A 27,059-nucleotide genomic window follows, 5' to 3' on the forward strand; every position below is an offset into this window, starting at 1 on the left:
CATGATAATCAACCATCACTTGTTTAGATACATTTTCTTCCACAACGCCAAGATATTAAATCTAAAAAATCTAATTTTTCTCTTGGAATACATTATTCCCGTTCGGGGAAACAATTGCCATGAGTTTTTACATGACAAAGCATTGTTACTTGATGTCGTTATTTGAGGATTGACCAATGAAATAACGTCCAATGTGTTTCCCGCTAGTGGGTTACCAAACATGATTACCAACTCCCACCAGGTTTATCCAATGAGTTTCCCGCTAGAGGGTTACCAAACATGATTACCAACTCCTAGCAGGTTTATACAATGAGTTTCCCGCTAGTGGGTTACCAAACATGATTACCAACTCCTAGCAGGTTTATCCAATGAGTGACCCGTTAGTAATTAACCAAACATGTTTACCACTTCTTATAGGTTTATCCAATGCGTTTCCCGCTAGTGGGTTAGCAAACATGTTGACAAACTCCTAGTAGTTTTATCCAATGAGTTTCCCGCTAGTGGGTTACCAAACATGGTGACCAACTCCTAGCAGGTTTAGAGTTTCCCGCTAGTGGGTTATCAAAAATGTTGACAAACTCCTAGCAGGTTTATCCAATAAGTTTTCCGCTAGTGGGTTACCAAACATAGTTACCAACTCCTAGCAGGTTTATCCAATGAGTAACCCGCTAGTTGGTTACCAAACATGGTTACCAACTCCTAGCAGGTTTATCCAATGAGTGACCCGTTAGTAATTAACAAAACATGTTTACCACTCCTTATAGGTTTATCCAATGAGTTTCCCGCTAGTGGGATACCAAACATGGTGACCAACTCCTAGCAGGTTTAGAGTTTCCCGCTAGTGGGTTATCAAAAATGTTGACAAACTCCTAGCAGGTTTATCCAATGAGTTTCCCTCTAGTGGGTTACCAAACATGGTGACCAACTCCTAGCAGGTTTAGAGTTTCCCACTAGTGGGTTAGCAAACATGATAACCAACTCCTAGCAGGTTTATCCAATGAGTGACCCGTTAGTAATTAACCAAACATGTTTACCACTCCTTATAGGTTTATCCAATGAGTTTCCCGCTAGTGGGTTAGCAAACATGTTGACAAACTCCTAGCAGGTGTATCCAATGAGTTTTCCGCTAGTGGGTTACCAAACATGGTTACCAACTCGTAGCAGGTTTATCCAATGAGTAACCCGCTGGTGGGTTACCAAATATGATTACCAACTCCTAGCAGGTTTATCCAATACGTTTCTCGCTAGTGGGTTACCAAACATGATAACCAACTCCTAGAAGGTTTATCCAATGAGTTTCCCGCTAGTGGGTTACCAAACATGATTACCAACTCCTAGCAGGTTTATCCAATGAGTGACCCGTTAGTAATTAACCAAACATATTTACCCCTCCTTATAGGTTTATCCAATGAGTTTCCCGCTAGTGGGTTACAAAACATGGTGACCAACTCCTAGCAGGTTTATCCAATGAGTGACCCGTTAGTAATTTATAGGTTTATCCAATGCGTTTCCCGCTAGTGGGTTAGCAAACATGTTGACAAACTCCTAGCAGGTGTATCCAATGAGTTTTCCGCTAGTGGGTTACCAAACATGGTTACCAACTCGTAGCAGGTTTATCCAATGAGTAACCCGCTGGTGGGTTACCAAATATGATTACCAACTCCTAGCAGGTTTATCCAATGAGTGACCCGTTAGTAATTTATAGGTTTATCCAATGCGTTTCCCGCTAGTGGGTTACCAAACATGATTTCCAACTCCTAGCAGGTTTATCCAATGAGTGACCCGTTAGTAATTTATAGGTTTATCCAATGCGTTTCCCGCTAGTGGGTTACCAAACATGATTTCCAACTCCTAGCAGGTTTATCCAATGAGTGACCCGTTAGTAATTAACCAAACATATTTACCCCTCCTTATAGGTTTATCCAATGAGTTTCCCGCTAGTGGGTTATCAATCCAATGAGTTTCCCGCTAGTGGGTTACCAAACATGATTACCAACTCCTAGCAGGTTTATCCAATGAGTGACCCGTTAGTAATTAACCAAACATATTTACCACTCCTTATAGGTTTATCCAATGAGTTTCCCGCTAGTGGGTTATCAAACATGTTGACAAACTCCTAGCAGGTTTATCCAATGAGTTTCCCGCTAAAGGGTTAACAAACATGTTGACAAACTCCTAGCAGGCTTATCCAATGAGTTTTCCGCAAGTGGGTTACCAAACATGGTTACGAACTCCTAGCAGGTTTATCCAAAGAGTTACCCGCTATTTGGTTACCAAATATGGTTACCAACTCCTAGCAGGTTTATCCAATGAGTTTTCCGCTAGTGGGTTACCAAACATGGTTACCAACTCCTAGCAGGTTTATCCAATGAGTTACCCGCTAGTGGGTTACAAAACATGTTTACCAACTCCTAGCAGGTTTATCCAATGCGTCTCTCGCTAGTGAGTAACCAGACATGTTTACCAACTCCTAGCAGGTTTATCCAATGCGTTTCTCGCTAGTGAGTAAACAGATATGTTTACCAACTCCTAGCAGGTTTATTTAATGCGTTTCTCGCTAGTGAGTAACCAGACATGTTTACCAACTGCTAGCAGGTTTATCCAATGCGTTTCTCGCTAGTGAGTAAACAGATATGTTTACCAACTCCTAGCAGGTTTATCCAATGCGTTTCTCGCTAGTGAGTAACCAGATATGTTGACCAACTCCTAGCAGGTTTATTCAATAAGTTGGCAGCGAGGAAATCTATGGTGGCTTTGGGAGAAAGTAATTTGACCACCGTAATATGTTACAACACCTACAAAATCGACCAACTGATATGACGTGTATAATAACTAAACAAATAGGAATTGAAATGATTATACTGTATCTTTTGTGTCGGAAATTCCATGGAATCTTTCGCTATGGATTACCGAGTTAGCTTCCCTTGTAATAACCACATCCATTGTGTGACCATGGGTGTGTTTAGTTTCTGTCACATGGTGAATTAGACCCCTGGAATCTAGTAGCCCAGAGAACTGACTAGTATTAACATAAGATATATCTTCTAAGTGGAAATATAGGTCACATGTGATAATAATCCCTTGTGGTACAACAACTTGGTGGTTTAAAAAGATAGAGCACTAAAAAAAACCCACAGTATTTCGGAAACCGTTCTGTTTAGATTGAACAGACCTGTAAATGATACACAATTTGAATTGTTTATCACCAGCAATGACAGAACAAGTCACGTGCTCAAAATGTGTGCCTAAATCATCATGGCTGGAATAGAGATGTCTAACACTTAGGCCTTTCTTAAACAGACAAGCGACCACACCACCACGACTGTTGAGTCTAGCATTGTGAAGGAATTCTTATCCTCCTATTGTTATTAGCTCAACTAGTACCTGGTCATCGATATGGGAATCCAACCAAGTTTCTGTTAATGCCAGAATATCAATGTCCTGAGATGTTACAACATTTCCGATGGACAGTGACTTGTTCTTCAACGAGCGACAGTCCAATGACACTAGATTCACAGGAATAGCTGACTTACAATAACCGGTTGTTGTTTGATGACATGTTAACTCTCGTACGAGACCGTGTCGGAATCCGTGTGGAACTATCGTAACGAGAGTTCCGATAGTTTTGGTGGCTGTTACGTCTGTTGGTGCATTGTATCTATGGCGGCCAGACCATTTGTGGTGACCAGCTGGACCAGATAATCGGTTTCCAGGACAGAACATTTAAATATCTTTGTTTTCCTTTTGAATAAGTGAACATTATCAAATGTGTTATTGTATAAATTAAAAAGTCTCCGTTTCTTTGTAGGAAAGCAGTTATGATTAAATATTTTTTGAGCAGTGTTTGTTTCCGAACCAGGAAATTATCATACGGTTGTCAAAGTGATATTATTACCGACTATATGAAGTTATCAATAACTTGTTAACTCTGTCTTAAAGTGTAGATGACTCACATGTTACCTTGATTCGAGCGGGAAGTCATATTGACATGTGTCACAAAGGTAATGATAGAGGTGTAATTTGAAGATACTAGAGCAATATGAAAATTATAATGAAAAAAAAGTACCAAAAAAATAGATAAATAAAATAAAAAAATGAACAAAAACAAATGAATTCTAAGGTTAAAGGTATCGTGCCGCTAACCTGCGCTCGTTTTGCGTATCAGCGGGATAAAACTGACATTTAAAAAAAATGTTCTTACATAGCAAAACTTATTTACTTTCCGTTAATACAACACTCAGGATGTGAAACGTGTCAAAGATATAAAAGAAAAAGGATATAAATATTATTTTCTTTCGTGTCGAATTCAGTAATTTACATAGTGTTGAGCATGACCTTTTGGGGTTCTTTAGGTGTTGTTAGAAAAGTTCGCCAAATAGGAAAGAAGAAAAGTTTTGAGAGAACATTATGTAGCTACATGTATTGTCATGACGATAGTTATATACATGTGTTCTTTTACAGACATACAAATGTATGTATTTAGGCAGATTCCATTATAAATATATGTTTAAAAATTAGATTTCATCTTAAAGACATATTTTTGTGTGTTTCATGGTAATACGCTAATTCTTTATAGTTAGCTTGCGAGTAGCATTTCCTTTTAACAGTATCTTTCCATCCACTCCATACTGTCATACAAGTAAGGAAAGTCAAGGTGATTTGTAGAATAAGTGTTAAGAAATGTCCTTCCTCATGATTTATATGTGAAACATTAATGTTCTCTCTTTCAATCAATAAGAAAGCGTGAAAAATCAATAGAAAACCTTTCTGTCCATATCACCGAACAAAGGTTTATAGAACATATGAACAGTATTGCTTTAATAATTTAGAGGGAAGGACGTTAAGCCGAGAAAAACATGACTTATATTTCTGATAAAAATCAATTCCTTCATCGAAAACTATTTTGAGGACAGAGAGAACATAAATGTTAAAAGATGGTATACCTGGGTTTTGAATTAATTTACATATCTTGTAAAATACATTCTGTAGTTTTATACATTACATGCATCCCTGACAATGAGAAATACCATTTCAAAGCAATTTTTTTTCCGGATCGTAAAACATGTATGCATTATATGCGTGTTCATAAAGCACACCAAACTATCATATGTTCTTTCGGTAATATCCGAGGAGTGTGAAAAATAATCAAAGTGCGTGGCTATCTTAACCACTTTCCAAACTAAGCAAACAAAACTTATCAACCCTCAGTCTGAATGTCTGTTAGCTGAGTGAGATATAGGTGCCTTGTATTTAAAAAAACCACACAATATCATTATTCAGTACTGGAATCTAAAAGCATTTTGAGGACTGATATGAAACGAACCATTCATATTTATTGATACAATTGAGATAGTTAACTGTGATGTAATTCGAGGCAGGGGGTTCGCCATCCCCAACATTACAAGGGTTACGCTCTAAATGTTCTCATCAACCCTGGAACAGGACAAAATAAAACGCTCTGCACGCGTCCCCTTGTGGATGTTACAGGTATACCGGTTTAATCCTTTGCTGTAAATCGATATAATCGATCGGCAGCATAGCGGTCATCTGTAACTTTCAGAGGAAAGACATCAGCCTAGCAATTGGTCAGGTGTTTCATTTGAAACCAATCAAGTAGTTATCCACGAACTATCAGTTTCGTCATGACTTTTTTTCAGGGATGAAGAGAAACGTCAATGATCCTAATCCCTGGAGAATCGTGGATGGGATTTTACTCACGTTGTTGTTTGCGTGCGTAGATTTCCTGGACAACCCAATACTGTTGATTATTTATTATGAGTCGTAAAAAATGTTTATACTCATAGAGTTCACAGGCTTGATGTACATGATATGTACATAAACAATAAACGTTAAATACAAAAATAATATGTCTCAATATAAATAATTATCTAAAACAGCATTTTGTTTACTGTTATTATATTTTCAGAATATCATATTAACATTGGCAGATTATGAATTTTATATCCAAGATCTGATCGCTAACCTTCATATGTATTATTGTGTTGATTTTGGTGGCTTGACATGATAATCCTCAGTTCTTTTACTTCTAAAAGAATGAATAATGATGTAAAACGAAATGTGCTATACTTAATAATCTGAACTCTATTACTGTTTTCGTTTTTCGATTAACACTACTCCGATCTTCTGAAAACATACTCTTGTTCTTTCTAGATAAACCGACCATTCTCACTCTGTTTTAAACAAATATAACAGTCCCGATGTATAGTCCCGGAGTAATGATCTAGGAAGAGCAAGGCACGGTGATATAAGGGTAGGATACAATAAAATCAGCAGCATTCTGGAGAGTGACGAAAAAGGAATGGGGGTCAAGTTATGGTCTCTGATCTTTAGTCAAGGTTTCTGCAAAAAATATGAGTTTTGTTTAAATTATTGAAGATCGTTTTGAAACCCGTAGATTTTTCGGGGGAACATGAAGGGACTTTCTACGTCATAGAACATCTGAACCTCTAAAGCTTCTCACAGACGTCATATATACCATTGAGGATACATACGGGGCCTTTTTGGAACTATAGCCCTCAGAGGGAAATATGGGTATACTTGCCTGTGCGTTCTATCTTGATATATAGTTGTAACACGTGGTCGTGGTAGCTGTTGATCCAGTGTCCTTTGATCCTTTGTGACTGACATAATTCCTTGATTTGACAGGGGTACCTCATGTTTTACCTGCTTCCTGTTTCGTAACTATATATTTCCACAAAACAAGGACAATTTTCCTTACAATTGATCCCTCTTACAACAGAACATATATAATCTATTTACAAGGGCCCTAAAACAGCTATCTTTAATAGCCTTAAACATGGATCTGATACTTCAGTCGTTTTAGTGTTCACTTGTATGGTTATACATATCCGCTTTAAAGTGTCAGTTACGTGGCTTATCACAACCCAAATCTACACCACTACTACATTGTGTAACAACTGTTTTCTACTGAACAGATGTACACCCGGCGTTATTTACGAGGAGAGTAAACAGTGTCTGGATAACACCGCCATACCACTAAAGGTATTACATGATACCACACCAAGGTACAAACAATGTCCACTCTAAGTGTATTCGTGGGGAGAGAAAGGGAAATAGCGGATATTGTATCTAATTGGCATACAAACAACACATTTTTAGTTTATGGACTACGATCTATAGGGAAATCAACATTGATTAGAAAATATCTGTCAGTTCTGAAATCGGACACACCAGAACTTACGTTTACCTGGATTGATATGAGATCAATAAAACACCTTCGCCAGGTGTACATATCTCTGATCGGGTCTCTGTCGTCTTCGGATATTCACATGGAAATCGACTGGATGAACGGAATCGTAGAGTTGATAAAGACAAATGTGTGTAGCGATCATGTCATCATATTTGATAACGCCGAAGATACCATTGAAGATGGGCGGTGTACTGAATTTCAAAATTTGTGCCAAGTTTGTATCTCCAGTTCAGAAAAAGTGAAAGTGATCGTTACATCTACAACTGAAATTGGGTTTAAGGACAGTACGTTCTCTTTGACTTTATCTCCTCTATCGACGGAGAGTTCTGCTGAACTGTTACAAACATGTGCTCCCTCTGTAAACTTTGGAGCCAGCTTGGCGAGCATTGTCGATCTGTGTGGAGGCTTTCCTCTGGCTGTACTGATGACGGCGTCTATTTTAGAAGACAGAGATACTCTTTTTACACCAAGTGATATGGTCGACTTACTTCAGCTATATCGTCTTAAAGTCCTCAGTCAGGACGTCTATCAGCGGCAGGAGAGAATAGGTATCTTTGCTCTTTATCCAATGAGTTGCTCTTGCTTCTTGCTTTTTCAAAAATATGCATATTTTTTGTCATTTAAAGTAAAATCTGCAGCATGAGATCAACCTATTAAAGATACTATTAGATTTTTAAATGTTATACGTATTGCAGATGTCTGCACAATAACGCCACAATTTCGTGTCAGTTTAAAATCCATACAGTGATCACATTATATAACGGTTTTAAGTAACAATAAACCAGGATGTTTCTAACTAATTCGCTTATGATATTAAAACTTTATAATTGGTGGAATACACAAATAGTATGGTAAACAGTTGCGTTTCTATCTTATGCACAGATTATATGATAAACCATGACGATTTTAACTAATAAACATGATTAATCAGGACATTTATTAGTAATACACAGCTAAACAAAACAAAAAAACCCAAATGATTTTTCTTAGTAAAACAAATCTAGAACGATAAACCATGGCTTTGTAATACACGGATAATGTATTACACAGAACGTTAAAATGTAGTATGACACACCATATCGTTTTAATAGACAAATAGATAAAACATGACATGTTTTACTGGTAATACTCTGAAACAGGATAACTCAACAATTCAAATTAAAATTAACAACACTTTAATAAATCAACAAAAAAAGTTCCATCACAACAACTGCCTTGGCAAACCGGAAAAAATACAACCGTGATTACAATAGGTTGCCGGTATTAAGGTACAAAAACAGTACACTCAGTTTACATAGAACCCGTATGTTAGGTAATAACCGCGGGAAAACCCAGCGCGGTAAATTCAAATGCTCTTATTTCTGTTTCACACAAAACCATCTTATAAATCCTGTCATACCTTGACACAAAGATAGCACGGAGAACCGTAACGTTTCAAACTGATAAACAGAAAGTATGATAAAAAGCCTTTTTATTTGATACAAAGTTTTTATTCTGTTTGTTAAAAATAAAATATCATAAATCTTGAAGTTTCTAACTAGTTCGAAGATTTTTTTTATTATTGACTTACTGTATGACATGCAACATTTGGTGTTACCTAATTTTGCGGTTTACGTTTATAAATCATTCCGTTGATACGACTTTTCGCGTGTGGCCGTACACGTTTACATGAGATTTATAAGTTGTACATATTTTCACTTAATTCAATCGTAAGTGCGACAGCCGAGAATATCAGTCCATGGAAACAGGTACATATACTACAATGTGTTACAGTGGAATGTATTTTATTTTCATTTTTGGCAAAATGTTTGGTAAGGTAAAAAAGTGGCATGGTCAATCGATTTGCTGTATAAAATATACTGAACAAAAAAAGAAACGGTTTATATTGTAGTTGATGAAATAATAAACATATCCTGATTATGGATTTTTTTGAAAAATGTATTCATGTTTATGTTATAGTATGTGTTCTGAATGCTAACTACACACATTGATTGTTCCTAGCAATTGTGTACGGAGAATTCCTAAAGAGACTGAGCGGGATCCTCACAGGAAGGCTATCCATTATCTGCTATATCCCTGGATCATTCACGATAGAACAAGTAACGGAGATGATCGGTAAATATCAGATAAATATAAAAATCAATAATAACAATGCCTGTACATACTTGATACAATGCTTATACAATCTATACTCTGTTTATGATCGCCATCCGATTGATCTCGTTACCAGGTTGTTATGCTGTAGCATCGCATTGGAGGAATTAGAGATCATCTATATGCATTTGGTTACTTTTCTCGATCCGTACCACACGTATGCGCTCATTACACATTTAATTATTTCTTAGAAATAAATATTATGTGTATACAAAGTTTCTGATAATTGCCCAAAATTTTGTGACGTCACAATATCTATCAGTTGATGGTGATGTCGCAAGATATGTGGGATTTGAGGCTGCTGGAGTAAAAATGCGCTCACAGGACCATCCATACTTATTTATTGCAAATATATCGTTAGTTTAGATATACATGTATGAGTAATGTAATATCTCCAAAGGTTAATTAACAATAATCTTTCAACCAATTATTAGCTATAATGATATACGAAACGCTGTAAGTAAACACATTCTTGTACTTTTTGTACCTATATGTAATATACTATGTCAACACTGAAAGTAACATATAAAACAGGTAACTTGTCTTACTTTTTTTTGCATTTAATTTGTTTTCACAGTAAGCACAAATGTGTCGTAATTATGACTTTATGTAATTATTTGTAACTATCAATGAGGTACAAAAACTGATAAACAGTATGGACACTATACAAATACTTGAAAAATAAACTGTAAACAATTAACATACACAAACCATGATCAAAATGCAAGTAATTAACACTAAAGGTATACAGGCATCTGACAGAGTAATGAACAGTATGTTAATTGTGAAGAATATGCAAACCCTATAACAATATGCTTGCGCTTTGAATATAGTTAAATGAACAATTTTAATCCAAACGTATTTACTAGGACACAAAACAGACGGAGAAACAAAGAGGTTGACCCTTGACCCGGTGATGCGTCATCACGTGGTACACTATGACCAATCCACACGTCGTTACGATGTGCATGGGTTGCTCCGAGACTGCATAGAAATGTTTGAGGACACCAGACATCTCCCAGGTAAGTTTACTGATGACGAAAAATAGTAAGCAATATCGACCTTATGTCTAAATTACTGTGCTAATATTTTTGTCAAGCAAGCGCTAAACCGGACTGCAAGACTGCCGTGCGAAAAAGGAAAACAAAACTATGTAAGCTTTGTATTGTTATGATGTAATTTTAGACAGGTGTCTTTCATACAGGTTTCCAAGTAAACAAATATTTTAATAGCTGGTCGTATATACTTCATGGTATTTCCACGTTGTATGGTTACAAAACTGTTTCCTGTAGCCTGTTAGTAGTTTCCTGTTGATTATTTATTCAAGCGTCAGCAGATTTCTAAGACAAGTGTCTAACACTGAATAAGATTTGGGGTTCCGTTTTTTTCAAACTGTCTTTTAGGAATATGAGTTTTTTTGTATAAATTATATCAATATGGAAATTTTTGATCACGGAACACGCACTTTATTTTCATCTTCGCGCAGGCTGTTGCTTATGTAACAAGGTCGAAAGGTCTTTAGCCGTACAATTTGCTAGAGATATCCGATTAGGGATTGTGTGTGGTTTTTTTTTTACTTTTATGAAGCTTGAAATATATCTATTTAAGTATAAACATTTATGTTACATTTCAAACCACTACCAGATATTTTATACTTGTATGTGTTAAAAATCCATCTTAAAATTTAAGTTGAGACAGAAAAACTTGGGTAAAATAAATAACAAAATTATTTTCCAATTTTGCAATGTTAAATTCCAAGGTATATATAGTATTTCGTAACCACATACTATATATCCTCATGTTTCGACAAGCGCTACCGTAAATCATTCAGAAATGTGTCTAATTTCAGAAACAAGGAAGCGGTTTTGTAAGGTGTTCGCACGGCTTATGAACGCCATCAGTGAGAAGGTAGATTCTTCCGAGTACCTGGAGGGACTGTGTCTGTACAACTTAGAACGTCAGAACTTCCAGAAACTTCTTACTGACGTCATGTATACCACTGAGGATACATACGGGCTCTACATGGAACTGGCCCTCAAGGNGGGGGGGGGGGGGGGGGGGGATCAAGCTGTCTTTCTTTTGGCGATTAATCCCTCGGCTCTGTTTGAAGTCTGCTTCCACAATGAGAAGTATACTAACGAATTTGTAACATAATTTCCAAATTCATATAGTAATTTCAATTTTACACAAACGTTCTTTTAAAATATATTATAATTTATACACGTTTGGCATATCCGTTGAATTCATATTTTAATCATTCATACCTTATAAGTCATTACTATCTCCCTCGAAACACATTTGCGAAGACTAATAAATGTGGCTCCTTCTATTCGCTCGGGCGTCTCCGCATTCTGGGCAACAGCTCAAAAACCATTTCATATACATTATCTCTTCAAACCTTGCATACACAGCAGGCTAGTGCCCTAGTTGCATTGTTTGATATTATTCAATTGCTATTTTCAAAATCTTTTCTGTTACAATGGAAACAAATTGTCAAAAATAATTACAAAATTCAGAGTGTCGGAGCTTTCCCGGGCAACAAGTTTAATTACATCTAACATGTGTCTAAAAGAGAGAGTGTACGCGTACCGGACTAGTGCCCGAGGTCTTTCCTCTGACCATATAAACACAGTCAAAACTTCAAATTCAGTGTTTCAAAGCATTTCCGGATATCTACTGTCAAACTGTTCCATATATCCTTATCAAGTTGGTAAACCTAAAAGTCTAGTGCTCCCAAAAATGAAAATGATTTACGAACCTTTCCTCAAATCTCGTCTAAACTGGAAACACCTGTAAGATCCTGTACAATCTCACCGACTGTGACTAAGATTGCGCTGTACACTTACGCAATTGAAGAACTGGTCGTGTTTTTCTTTACATTTCCAGTCGATATATTTAGAAATAAGTAAGTGTATATTCTTTGCTTGAGTAAGTGATTCATGAAAGCTCGTTTTATAGAATTCATATATAATGGAAACATGATTTAAATCTATAAATATACACAAGTATAATGTGATGTCGGGCATCATTGGATGATATGTGTATATGTCCACTAATCAATCGTGAAACTTTACATGTAGGTGGGTGTTTTAGCTTCCTTCCTCATCTCCATTTTAAGAGGTTGTTTCCGTGGACCGAGTGCTTGTATAACACTTATAACATTGCCTTGTAATGGAGATCCTATTTCGACCTCTTGCCTATGACGATAAAAATATAGTAATACTCGTCTTCCTCCTTTATAGATACGGGTGTGCAGTTTTACCAGGACCTGATGGCGTTATGTCGGAATAACAAAAACCTTGTGGACGAAGCTTGTGTCCGGATCCAGTTCGGGAGCATGCTCACAAATGTCAAGGTCTTTTTTGTCTTTCATGTTAGATCTACAGAATATACACACACATATAACGTTGCCCAACAAATGCGGATTGGTCGCCATTTTCAGTCGCGTGCCGGTGTATATGAACGATATTTTCCGCTCCTATTCCATAGGTGTTACACTTTTCATTTATTATACTTCTATTTTAAATTATATATAATGAATATCAAACTGCATTGTCACTTTAATGATGTAAATCGTGCAGAACTTGAACAAATGAACAGTCCACGGTTATAGGTGGCTGATCAACATGTCAACATTGATTGATGAGGTTCAGAATTGTTTCAACTTACAGTCGATATGTTTATACAATCTTTATTACTTGAATCAAACTAGCAAAACAAAAAGTATAAACTTCATTTATTTCACAACAATTATGAAACAAGTTATTTCAACTTATATTATTCACTCTTGTTGACCCGGATGTTAGCGCGTGGGGGTCTTAGTATGGGAGGAAACCGGAGTACCCGGAGAAACCCCACGTGGTCGGGCAGACCGCCTTGGTGAAAGGCAAGTGCGCTATCCACTGCACAACCCGACCACCCTGAAAAACAAAACAATTTAAAAGTTGATCAGAGATTTTGTTTTTAGGGAACAACATCGCTAGCCGAAAAAAACTATTTCATCGCTTTAGACGTTTTGAATGAAGTCTCCCAGAGCAGCCCATCAGGACAAACAGGTGATAAAGTCGTACGTAGGTCATTGGCGTTGGTCTATCAGAGGATCGGATGGAACGTAGGCAGTCAGGGACGATGGCAGGAAGCCCTGGTGTAAGTTTTATCTAATTAAAGGTTTAAAGTTCAAAAAAATAATTAAAGTACCAAAATTTCACAGTGTCAAAATAGAAAGACATAACAGTGAACTATAAAAAAAAGAATATTGTATTGGAGTCATTTTTCCCCGAATATGACAACGTTTTATTGCATTAAATTTGATATTTTCCTGCTCGAAGATTTACTTTTATTACTTGTTTGTATATATGGGGTCGGCTAACCCTTTCTTTATATTGTGTGAAGGTACCTGGACAAAGCTTTCCACCTGGAGCAGGAATTACATATGTATTACGAGGAACTTGCCATATCAACTATTCAATCTTTATCTGTATTTAACACCTTTCTGGGTGAGTAAAGTAGCAATATAAATATAACAAAATCGGAACAGTACCCAAATCGAATTGATCACTTTTTTCAAAAATACTTTTAAATCAGCAGGTGTCAGCAGTTCAAATAGTACAATGATATACAGACAAGCATCAATTTTGGCTACAGATGATTACATTTTAGTTCTTACATCAGAAGACTATTTCAAACGCAAAAATGAAGTTTTGTAAGAGGGCTTTGTATGCTGTTGGGACTGTAGGAATAAATTCAGCCTATAGAAATACTTGAATTCACATAAATGCCAAAGTTCATCATAAAATGTTGAAATGCTGAAAAAAAGTTCATTTAAAGCGTAAGATATTGCAGAATTCAAGTCATGATCCGATTTTGATACTGTCATTTGCAAACACCGAAAAAATGCTAATTGGTGAGTCAAAGTGTTCTATAAAAGTATCCAATACCCGTCGATATTTTTCTTATGATGCAACCGTAAATGAATATAATAAATCATTTTAATTTTTAATGAATGAATAAAAACGATGGTTTGGTGATACGGTTTGGGTACTGTCACTTTAGATAATGATGTATATTTGTTATTTCGATTAAATGTTGAAGGAATTAAATCCTGTCTTTATTAATGTTCGGTATCGAAACATTTAACGCTGTAACATGAAAAAAATACATCCATTTTTATTCTCATCTTATTATGCATAGGCTATTTTTAAAACATCTTTACAGGTAATCTGGAACTTGGATTGAAATTTAACAAGGAAGCATTTAGAAGAAGAACTGCCTTTTATGGGACGGAGGAACATCCAAATGTGGCGACACTTGTCAACAACCTAGGGCTCATCTATCGTAGACTAGGTCAGAAGGACACGTGTCTGGAGTGCTTTATGAACGGATTACGTCTGAAGCGTAAAACAAAGGCTACAGCTAAGTCTATTGCAATATCCTTGGAGAACGTAGCACTGGCTTTTACTGACAAAGGCGACCACGACCAGGCACTCAATTATTTAAAAGAAGCATATGATTTGCTAGATAAGACTCCAAATCTTTACAGGGACAATAGGGCATATGCGTATTCCATTGAAAGTGAGGTTTTACAAAAACAAGCCCGACACGCTGAAGCCATATCAAGACTTAAAAAAGCAGTGAACATCATTGTTCGTGAGGCCCCTGATGAAATCTTTACAAGCAAACTGTATTTTGAAATAGCGAATTCCTATTTCGCACTGGAGAACTACCCAAAAGCTATAGCTTTTTGTAACAATGTGTTCAATTCAAAACATGTACTTCTAAGGGAGGCTCCGACATGTGACCGTCTGTTCCAGTCTTGCAAGACCGCCATACATTGTCATACCAAACTAGGAGACGACATAAACAGACGGAAATGGTACGATGAAGCAACAAGGGAGGCAACTCGCCTCATACAAATCTTCAGGAGTTACGGAAAAGACGAAAAAGTTTCAATAATTACGAACGAACTTCGGTCACTTCAGAAGCGATTTGAAAGTGACGTAGAAAGTAACTAAACTGACGCCAGTGACAGATTGTTCATTTATAATGAAACATCTACTCTTACCTAGGAAAAGCATCTGAAGACCTTATTTGATGCATGTTTGTGTCAAATAAAGAAAATTATTTCTACCACAATCACTACAGATTTCCTTTCACACGATTCATTGGATAAACCTCGCTAGACATGATTTCATTGGTTAATCGTTTAATTGTTACGTCATGTAGCAATGCTTTGCGACTTCATCTATCTTCTATTGTGACGTCATGACTCATGGCGATTGTTTTCCCATCGGAAACAGACAGGGAACCTTTGATTTTCCAGATAAGAAATGGGCGTAATTTGGAAAGAAAGAAGTAGGGTGAAACTTCGTAGTGAAAAATAAGGTACGATGAAACATCAGAAATATAAGGGGAAACAAATTTAGGAAGAAATGTTGGAAAGACAGATGTAAGATGAAATACTGTTAATGAGAAGTATGGAGTATGCAAGACCACCCACGTGAGGAAAAAATATTGTACGGGAAGATGAATACTGGGCAGCTTAACCCATACATATACCTTTGGCATTATGAGAAAAAAAAAAATAATCGGAAAAGCCTACTCGAGTTAGATAAATTTAGGTCTGAGAATGACATTTTAGTGTGAGTTGTATTTGTAGAGATATTTATGTATGTAAAGAATATAAGCCGAAAACTGTCTATTCTGTAAAATATTGGACAGTCTGAGGCTTATATCTTACTAAAACACACACCCTCTTTGTGTTAATATTGGACAATTTCAATATCTGTTCAGTATGTGCAATCAACCACGAAGGCTATTGATACAATAAAGGATAGTGGTGTCCTTTAGCATACTTTGCATGCTTTTGTACAAGTGCATGCATTACAGGTATGTGAAATATGCCCGAGTAGAATTTAGTTTCATTTGAATAATGTCATCCAACATTGAAGGTGCGTTCCCAACACAGTCCCTGTGCAGTACATTTTGAGCATCAGCATTCAGTATTGAAATGGATTAAATTCAAATAATGTGATTGATTTATTGAAGAAAGTGATTACAGTATATTTCTGGGATTATATATGTGAGAGAATGAAATGAAAGAAATAAACCACACAATTAAAGTGAGAAAATTCAAGATTTTAACACCACCTCCAAAATATTTTCATCAAAGATATATCACAGCTATATATCTGGGATTATACACGGATATCTCAAGAAAGAATGAAATTTTGTGCACATAAATTGTGGAAAAAACGCAAGATTTCAACTGCCCTCAACTCCAAAGTGTTATTTCCAAAATTACAAATTCAAATGAAATTACAATTAATGCTGGAAATGTGTTTCTTAGTAAAGTGTTTGGATAGGTATGCATCTATATGGATGTTTCATGGAAAAAAAGTGTTCCGTGATTCAAACCTTCTTTCAAGGAAAAAATATAGCGCATGGGAAATCTGACTATGGGAATATAAATACCGGATATACTTTTCACATTTATTTTGTTACTATGTTTTCCATTGTATAGCATAAGTATGTGCTCATTCAAAAGCTTACCATGATCTGTCCAATATGTTACATGTAGCCGTCCAATGAGTTACCTGTAGCTGTCCAATAAATGGATTCTTTTGTGTACTTATTGGACAGCTACAGGTAACTTATTGGACTGCTACAGATGATGCCTATGAATTCTGTTGATCATAGTACGCAAATAACAATGGATGACATCACAGCTGTGTTTTAATGCCAGTTGTTATTGTAAACACTTGTACATTAATTAAGTAATTTAGAAACAAATGTCAAAATGGACATATTTGTATACTGTATTTGACGTGAGCATTGTAGTAAATCAATTATATAATTATATTCAAATATTGAAAATTGTTCTTGAGTGGTACAGCTTCCGCTTTATGCCTACCACTAAGTAGAAAACGATAATGCTAGACAATAGGATCCAAGGTCTTTATACACTTAGATCAGTTTTCGACATGATATCTTCTTTATCGTCTTTTGCCTTTTTCGGAGTAGAAAAAAGTAAATGAATGCATTTCTTCAGTTTGCTATTAGGTATGGTAGTGTATGGAATAGAAAAGTCAAATGATCTGACATCAGAAATTTGAGAGAAAAAAATCCAGATGGTTCAACATACCTTTTGAGTTTTTAAAAAATCCTCATTCTATCAATTTAATTATTTAAATTGTATTAAGAAAGGTTGCAAGCTGTTAATAGCGATAAAACATGTTAGTAGGGAATCTCGTGAAATGTCGCATTGCCATACATCCGAAAGAGGTCCGTATAATCATTATTTAACAAGCATTTAGAGTGAGCAATGCAGAAGCGTTGGAAATTTGAAAAAAATAATGATCTTGAAAATCAAAATATTGAAAAATGATTTTGTAGGATTTCATTTGTTTTCAAGCAAGATAAATAACCACATACCTATCACTATCAGGGTAAATAATTGAGCTTGTTTTGGTTTTATTTGGAATGCAAGCTACTAACTATCGGAATGCTTAGATTTCCATAAAATCAATTCTACATAGTTGCATAACCATTATAAAAAAGTTTCAACGAGTTTTGAAAGTTAATTTCAAAAGTGTGGAGTCTCCTTAAGAATTTGAATGTGAATTTGACTACATACTGGAATTGATTGGAGTTATTTGTACCAGAATAACATCAACATGTCTCAACAGTGCCGAGTAGTATTATGGAATGTTCCTATAAATGTTTACAATAAGGGGTATTGGTATGGTGTTCAATTGTCTTGAAAGTTTTCAAACAAAACGTTTATAATGTAAAGTGTTAAAGTAGAATGTCCCACCTTCCTTTCTATTGTATACAGGCATTGACAAGTTAGTCCTGTTAGTGCTGTTGTTGTTTTCTCTATATCCGTACAAAGACAACCATAGACTGCAAGCCTTTTCAGGGAGCGAAAACATTTTAAATTATTCGCAATTAGGATGTAGAAAGTATCATGAAAGATATTTCATGACCAGAGGTGCAGCTGATAAAATCCAGCTTGATAACTAAGAGGTGGAGGTATCCTTGTGGTGGAGATGTTTTGGTGTAAGGGAAGTTATCATATAAGTATTCCTTTAGTGTATAACTCTTTGCTGTAGTTAAAGGACAATCATCTGCAAGTCAGGAAATCGCTGAAAAAATAGGAACTTTTCTTCGTAGGAACACAGATCGCTGAAAATCTCTGTCTTAATGAAGTAACAATGGAAATGAATCATTATGATTTTGTAATAAACATATCACTGAAATACATTGAAAGTTGAATATTTATCAAAATTGTGAGCAAAAATTAAAAAACCCATTATAATAGAAATAGATTAATATAAAAGACTTTATGTTTATTAATGAAGCTACAACAATAGGAGAAAGGTGAAATAATAAACAAACATGTGTTACCAAATAAACAAACATGTGTTAGCAAATAAACAAACATGTGTTACCAAATAAACAAACATGTGTTACCAAATAAACAAACATGTGTTAGCAAATAAACAAACATGTGTTACCAAATAAACAAACATGTGTTAGCAAAATAAACAAACATGTGTTAACAAAATTTATATTTCCCATAAGAATCTCTATATGCCGATAAAAATGGCAAATAATTATGATAATTGTTCGAAAACTTCGGTATTTGGTAGAGAAATATACAAAGAGTTTGCGGAAAAGACATTGCGAATCGCTCCAAATAATGAATGCGAGACTAAGTGAGACAAACATAGGCCAAAACATTTAAATCTAGCTACCTCCTCATTGTTGCTTGAATAAAATCTATTATTTATGTTTTGCCCATAAAATTGTAAAATAACACGCGAATTCGTTTAAAAGATTTAACTTTTTCCTAAATACTTCCGCAACAAGATGAAGAGTGTGATTTTTAACCAATATAAGTGTATAAGGAAGTGTTCAATGTATTGTTAGCTTTACTCAGAACTCTGGGTCTGGTTCTCGTCACTCGTTGTTATATGTTTCGTATTGTTTAATGCAACGTTAATGCAAATATGTTATCAAACTAACAAAGCTAAGACAAACTGAACTCAAACAGATAGGGTTTAGATTTTTAACGCTTCAATAGTCTTGGTTTACATTGACAATACTTCATACGGATTGGTCGAATCATGTGTTCATAAATTTATCGTACCCTTGACATGTGAAAAAAATAAGTCAACTACAGCATAGAATTTCACAAAAAGCTATTACGAGGACAATTGAGCAAGAGTCTTACGTCATTAATGTACGTATACAATTTAAATGTTATTGGCAGCATGCTTTGCACTGTCCTATGGTGACTGTGTGACGCTCAGTACACACCAGAAGGCTACCTTTAGAATATAGCAGTGTAAATGTGCCGGCAGAACAGAACTATACAAATATTAGAAGTCACCCTGTGTCTGAAGTCATGGGATTTGTTGGTAGAAAAGATGAATTGATGGAACTAAAAAGTGAGTTTGACTCAAAAGACATATTTGCTATATATGGATTGCGTTCTGTTGGAAAATCTCGACTTGTGGAAACTTTTATAAATCAGCTTTCATGGAGAAGTATTTGGATCGACATGGGAAACATGAAGAGCATGAGACCAGTGTATATGACCTTACTTCAGAGACTACTACCAGATAGCGTCTCAGCACAACGCGGTATTTCTAGAACACCTACTGTCGCTGTCGAGGACTGGTGGACCGGTATTCAGAGTATTATCAATGAGGGTGTGTCAGAGCCCACTGTCATTGTTCTAGATAATGCTGAAGACGTGGTGGAGACAGAAAGAATTGCGATGGAATTCCTTCAAATGTGCGTTCTTCTTACATCTACCTCGAGAAGTATTAAGGTGTTCGTAACATCTACAACGGAAATGTCGTTTGATGAAAACAGCATGATTTCCTTATTTTCATTTCATCTGAAAGCTTTGGATCAGGAAAGCTCGGCACAACTTCTTTCAGCTAATGCACCAACCGTTAACTTCGGATCCAATATGGCGACCATCGTAGAATTATGTGAAGGTCTTCCTCTTGCGCTGTTGATGACGTCATCGATTCTTGAGGACAAAGAATCATTGTTTGCTGCTGGCGATATGGTCCGTCTCCTTCGTTTATGTCGTATGGAAGTTCTGAGTCAAGCTTTGTATCAAAGAAAAGAAAGAATAGGTATAATAACATATATACATTCTACTGTCTTATGAATCATTGGTGTGCTTTAAATTAAAATAGTGTATTTATAAAAAGGAGCTACATAACGTATGAAAAGTTTTTATTAGTAACGAGATATTACATTAAATAACACGGCCTTTTCGAGCCAAAGAATAACATGTAAATCATACCAAATCTACATAATCTTGTCTAAAATCTTTAATTATTTGTGAAAACTTCAATACAATAAATTAATTATCGTTGAATATGTAAAAGCAAGTGTCTGATATCAACGTAAAAAATTATCAGGATTTATTCTCAAAAATAATTCGTTTTTTGACAGGCAATGTCTATGGGGAGTTTTTACGACGACTTTCAGTGTCTCTGAGAAACGATCTCGCTACCTTGGTGTATATACCCGGATCGTTTACAGACTCTCAGGCGAGCGCAATGATCGGTGAGTCTATTTTGGAAATATCTGTGTACAACAAAACGTTAATGTTGAACAGCAATATGGGATCATAAGGGAGTCTTATATAACTAAATATTTTGGTATTTAATACAAGAGGCAATCATGATGCAAAAATTAAAAAAAATCTGCGCATCAACCTATAAAAGCAGAAAACAAAGTACATGTTTTTGTGAAGTCGTAATAAGGGAAACAACTCTTACATTCCTGAGTAGAAATGGTGTGTTTAGGATGTTCAAGGTCGTGCATTTTCGTCGTTTGGTACTTAAAATGTCTGACATGGACTTAATCTCTATTTGGCTATGGTGATTTTATTAATATACCCATACCTCGGCGAAGCAACAAAACCCGTAAAATAATAACAGTCTATGTAAGATGTAATACAGCTCTTATCTTCAAAGACATCAGCAGACGAGCGTTACATGTCCTTTGTCGTCACTTTAGCGGCCGTATTTCTTGACGATTTTTTTTTATACTTCGGATAAGATTGACTAAGGACATCATCGATTAAACGTCAAAACCACTGTAACTAAAATAGAAATTCATCAACACAACCATAGGACGCTGGCAATTCTACCCTGTTTTTTTTTTTTTTTGAAGGTCAAAGAAAAAACTTCATGTGGTAAAGATGGTAACAGTTGACAGGGATTTATATTTTTAACATATATTGGCTTTTACAGGAAACACGTCTAACAAAGAAACCCACATAACCACAATACAACCGATAATGCGGCGGAACATCATCCACCACATCCGGGGTACGGATCGGTATGACGTCCACGGGATACTGCGAGACTGCGTGGCTTTGTATCTGGACGTGAAGAATCTCCCAGGTAAGCCATGCTTTTTGTTTTTTGCAGAGAGCAAAAACGTTTAAAGGAAACCTTAAGGTAGAAATAAAACAGTACTTATACTTGGACTTGGTCAGTAATTGCTTACTTTGTTTGGCTTCATGCATCGACTTTTATCGAAACCGAAATTTCTAAAAGGCATCTGTGCTCCCCTACTTTATATTTCTAACAATACTTTTAAATCATACAGTTTAAAAAACTGACAGGGAACTTAAACTATTAATAAACAACAGATACACCTTTACAATACTGACTTTCAATTATTGTTAATTGATGTTTTTTCATTTGAAGAAACAAGGAAACGGTTTTGTAAGATTTTCGCACGGCTTATTATCGCTATCAGTGAGAAGGTAGATTCTTCCGAGTACCTGGAGGGACTGTGTCTGTACAACTTAGAACGTCAGAACTTCCAGAAACTTCTCACTGACGTCATGTATACCACTGAGGATACATACGGGCTCTACATGGAACTGGCCCTCAGGGCGACACACGTCATACAGAGCTTCATGATAGGTAATGTTATATATATGTCACGGATGGTCCTAGTTCGTGATATCTACCATCGAGTGGGTAATTATTTTATCATAATGATATGTTATAAAGATTTTCTGTCTTTGTTACTTTCGCAATAAATATTGGTTTTCAGTTACGTTTTCGTAAAATTAACGTAAATTTGGTATCCCACATAGCATCCATATGTTTGCAATGTGAGTTTTAATGCTACTCCTGAGATATACTGGTCGTAATACCTATCGAATATATAATTTAGCATCTCAGTCAGTCGAATTTACAAATTAGTTATGAAGGCATCAGCGGGAAATAATGAGCGTAAATTGGTATCAAGGCATATGCCTCCATTAGATAATTCAATATCCATTTTATTCATAACGGCCTTTTTAAACAAAACATTTCTCGAAAGGAACGATTGTGATTTATGTGTGGTCCGGTGTCAATTTTTAAATTCCGCCATGTTTCAGTTATATTTTCCTGTTCATATCATGGAATGCTGCTGCGCATATTTCTGAGAATTATTTGATGGTCGTTATATTTTCAGAATATGATTTCAAATTCTACACCGAGCTGATGCGAATGTGTCGTAACAACAAGAACTATGTGGATGAAGTTTGTATCCAGATACAGTACGGCAGTGCACTCACCAACGTCCAGGTAAGCTTGCTATCCGATGTGTATGTCACCAATGTAGGGTGCATTTTTCTTAGTGATAATCATTCCAGCTAAATCAATAAATATATTAAAAATATATATAATGGATCAGTTGATTTCTTTTGTTTTTAGACCAAACGTATTTGCTATGCAATGAACTGTAAACAGGAAACTGTTCACGCGTCACAAAGATAACTCCTGTGACTTTAACAATACAATATCACGTCTAATTTTTCTAAACATTTTCTTCCGGTTGGTAAGTATGTATGGAAAATAGGCATACGCTTCATTGGTCATTTGTCTGATGAAGGTGACAGTGGACATATCGTACTAGTCATCGAAACGTCACATATTTTTTTTTTATTGGTTGTGTAAAATGAACTTCTCATAATCACGTCCGATTGTCTATACAGGGAGATAACTCCTGTGACTTTAACAATACAATATCACGTCTGATTGTCTATACAGGGAGATTTAATGACTGGTGAGACGAACTATATGAAAGCTTTGACATTTCTTGAACACAACTCGACCAACGATTCCACACGGGACCTTCGACCAATAATGGCCTTGGCCTATCAGAGAATCGGATGGAACATCGGTTGTCAAGGCCGGTGTCAAGAGGCGTTAAGGTCAGCTAAGTTAGCAATGATTTGTCGCGAACTAAAAGAGTGCGAGTTTAAAGGAGCTGTCAGACTAAAAGTAACAATGTGGCTACATTTATCAGATTATCATCATGTACATAATTATGGAACAAGTTTTGAAATGAATCGTATTTAGATAAAGGCTATGCACAGTTTCTCCATCAACAAATTATATTTCTGAACAGAAACTTGCGTTAAGAACTATTGAACTACCATAAATGTTTTCTGAAGATAACAAGCTCGTGGTTCAAATGGTCTCTTTTCTGTTTCAGATATCTCTATAAAGCCTTGAAGCTAGAACAAGATCTAAACATGTATTATGAAGAACTTGCCATGTCAACAATACAAAGTTTGTCCTGTTTCCATGTCACTTCCGGTAAATACCGCACTGTGTCCTCTATCATCAATACTGTCGGTCAATCTACGATTTGTAACCGTAGACATTCTAAACTTCTAACGATTAACAAAATATGGCGTTTTGGTATGGAACTTCGTACATATTTTAATGATAACACTGCTGATAGATTCCCTAAAAAATCAGGTGATAGCATACTTACCAGGTTTGAATTTAATCCAGTAAAAAGAGGTCCTTGGGAAGTTGTTTTTATCTATAAATGAAATGAAAAATATTGTTCAAATATATTTAGTCTTTTTAATCATTCATTTATCTGTATGTTGTTGCTGAGCGTTCTAACTCGCCCTTTCCTTTTTTCAATTGATATTACACCCTTTTTTCAATTGTTGTTACAAAAGTATTACTTTCAAAGATAGAAGATAATGGTACCCCATAAAGGATTGATCAAGTATGTAAAAACTGTACAATAACTAACATGGGAACTATTTCTATTTTCGAAAAAACTTAAAATGTAAATGTTCATTAGCCTCCCATACATAAGATCTAACAGATATAACAGCTGACTGATATTACTTCATCAGTGGAAACTTGCCTATCTGTTGAACTTAATTTGGTATTTCTTCTGTTTAACAACAGGTAACGTTAAGGAAGGTATCAAATTACATCAGGAAGCTTTAAAGAGAAGAATCGAGTGCTACAAAACTGACCAACATCCATATGTTGCTTCCTGCATCAACAATTTAGGAATTGCCTACAGAAAGTTGGGGCAAGAGGAAGAGGCTTTACACTGCTTCCAGCGAGCGCTTGTCGAAAAAAAGGACACCAAAGGAACGGGGAAATCTATCGCAATATCAATGAAGAATGTAGCTTGGTCACTAACTGAGTGTGGTAACCACGTCGAGGCTTGGGACAAGATCGAGGAAGCATTCAGCATCCTAAACAAAACCCCAAACCTATATTTAGAAATTCGGTGTTACTGTCATGCTGTGGAGGGCAGAATACTACGAAATACTGGACAGGATGAAGAAGCAATTCAGATATATAAGATGTCTCTAACAATTGCTAAAAGTCATGCTCCTGTGTTTTTGTTTGAATGCATGATTCATTTGGAAATAGGAGAGCTTCAGTTTAAAAGAAAACGATATGATATCGTTCTCAAAAGGCTGGAACATGTATTTAAAGTTGGTCCTTCGCTGATTTCCGAAGATCCCTCCTCTGACATTTTGATCGACTCTTATGTCGTGGCCATAGATTGTCACGTAGCGTTACGTGATATGTATATGGCTACGCTCCGTGGTACATATGCTGTCAGAGAAATTGAAAGGTTACTGCAAGTTTGCAATGATTTTGAACTTGAAGACAAGATTACGACACTTAAAAAACGTGAATATGAACTGAAAGAAAAAATAAGGAATATGAAAATGATAGAATTTAAAGATCAATCTAAAACGAGCAATTTACCAAATTGAACTATAGGAGTTACAGTTTTTAGTATAAATGTGTAAATCAAAATCATCAATGTTTGGTCATCGTAATGGAGTCCGTGGGAAAAGTATGAAAAAGCAGGACTTAAGAGAAGTTTTAGTTTTGTCAAATACATATCGAAAAAAGTGTTGGAGAAAAAAACAATACCGTGTAGATATCACTTTTTAATTCGGTATGATGTACTGAGGCAAGGCTTGATTAGTATCTTTGTAATAAACAGTTCTACACTTAGTTGCAAAAGTATCAAAAGGAAAAATGTTTTCTTTTTTCCTTTTATTTCCTTTACTTAAATTCGAAAAATATGCGATTGTTATGTACGTACCACTTACCCATTTTGAGCTAAAACAAATTCAAACAGAAAACTTTTTAGAAAAATAATTTAACAAAACCTTATTGCAGCAATAACAAAAAAAATCATCTTCTACACATTTCTTTGCACTAATTTGATGCAGAAGCCAATGACAGTTTATCTACCAGGCGAGAATAGCCAAGTCCTTATCTAGGTCTCAAATAAACAAACATCATCTACCTGGCGAGAATAGCCAAGTCCTTATCTAGGTCTCACATAAACAAACATCATCTACCTGGCGAGAATAGCCAAGTCCTTATCTAGGTCTCAAATAAACAAACATCATCTACCTGGCGAGAATAGCCAAGTCCTTATCTAGGTCTCAAATAAACAAACATCATCTACCTGGCGAGAATAGCCAAGTCCTTATCTAGGTCTCAAATAAACAAACATCATCTACCTGGCGAGAATAGCCAAGTCCTTATCTAGGTCTCAAATAAACAAACATCATCTACCTGGCGAGAATAGCCAAGTCCTTATCTAGGTCTCAAATAAACAAACATCATCTACCTGGCGAGAATAGCCAAGTCCTTATCTAGGTCTCAAATAAACAAACATCATCTACCTGGCGAGAATAGCCAAGTCCTTATCTAGGTCTCAAATAAACAAACATCATCTACCTGGCGAGAATAGCCAAGTCCTTATCTAGGTCTCAAATAAACAAACATCATCTACCTGGCGAGAATAGCCAAGTCCTTATCTAGGTCTCAAATAAACAAACATCATCTACCTGGCGAGAATAGCCAAGTCCTTATCTAGGTCTCAAATAAACAAACATCATCTACCTGGCGAGAATAGCCAAGTCCTTATCTAGGTCTCAAATAAACAAACATCATCTACCTGGCGAGAATAGCCAAGTCCTTATCTAGGTCTCAAATAAACAAACATCATCTACCTGGCGAGAATAGCCAAGTCCTTATCTAGGTCTCAAATAAACAAACATCATCTACCTGGCGAGAATAGCCAAGTCCTTATCTAGGTCTCAAATAAACAAACATCATCTACCTGGCGAGAATAGCCAAGTCCTTATCTAGGTCTCAAATAAACAAACATCATCTACCTGGCGAGAATAGCCAAGTCCTTATCAAGGTCTCAAATAAACAAACATCATCTACCTGGCGAGAATAGCCAAGTCCTTATCAAGGTCTCAAATAAACAAACATCATCTACCTGGCGAGAATAGCCAAGTCCTTATCAAGGTCTCAAATAAACAAACATCATC

General features: G+C 35.9%; 3 protein-coding genes across 3 annotated transcripts; all 3 read left to right on the forward strand.

Moving 5' to 3' along the window:
* The first annotated feature begins 7,025 nt into the window (after positions 1-7,025).
* Positions 7,026-11,539, forward strand: LOC110442657. Its single transcript, XM_021486365.1, has 4 exons — positions 7,026-7,779; positions 9,233-9,346; positions 10,255-10,407; positions 11,235-11,539. The coding sequence occupies exons 1-4, from the start codon at positions 7,056-7,058 to the stop codon at positions 11,537-11,539; spliced, it is 1,296 nt and encodes a 431-aa protein (XP_021342040.1). The 5' UTR covers positions 7,026-7,055.
* Positions 11,540-12,563: 1,024 nt separating this feature from the next.
* On the forward strand, positions 12,564-18,819 carry LOC110442793 (kinesin light chain-like). Its single transcript, XM_021486581.1, has 4 exons — positions 12,564-12,740; positions 13,353-13,531; positions 13,778-13,881; positions 14,600-18,819. The coding sequence occupies exons 1-4, from the start codon at positions 12,657-12,659 to the stop codon at positions 15,394-15,396; spliced, it is 1,164 nt and encodes a 387-aa protein (XP_021342256.1). The 5' UTR covers positions 12,564-12,656; the 3' UTR covers positions 15,397-18,819.
* Positions 18,820-18,924: 105 nt separating this feature from the next.
* Positions 18,925-25,736, forward strand: LOC110442801. The gene is made up of 8 exons (XM_021486594.1): positions 18,925-20,538; positions 20,864-20,977; positions 21,670-21,822; positions 22,132-22,353; positions 22,895-23,007; positions 23,473-23,636; positions 23,921-24,024; positions 24,640-25,736. The coding sequence occupies exons 1-8, from the start codon at positions 19,794-19,796 to the stop codon at positions 25,470-25,472; spliced, it is 2,448 nt and encodes an 815-aa protein (XP_021342269.1). The 5' UTR covers positions 18,925-19,793; the 3' UTR covers positions 25,473-25,736.
* The last annotated feature ends 1,323 nt before the right edge of the window (positions 25,737-27,059 follow it).

This window comes from Mizuhopecten yessoensis, unplaced genomic scaffold, assembly GCF_002113885.1.
Source record: "Mizuhopecten yessoensis strain PY_sf001 unplaced genomic scaffold, ASM211388v2 scaffold1923, whole genome shotgun sequence".
NCBI lineage: Eukaryota > Metazoa > Mollusca > Bivalvia > Pectinida > Pectinidae > Mizuhopecten > Mizuhopecten yessoensis.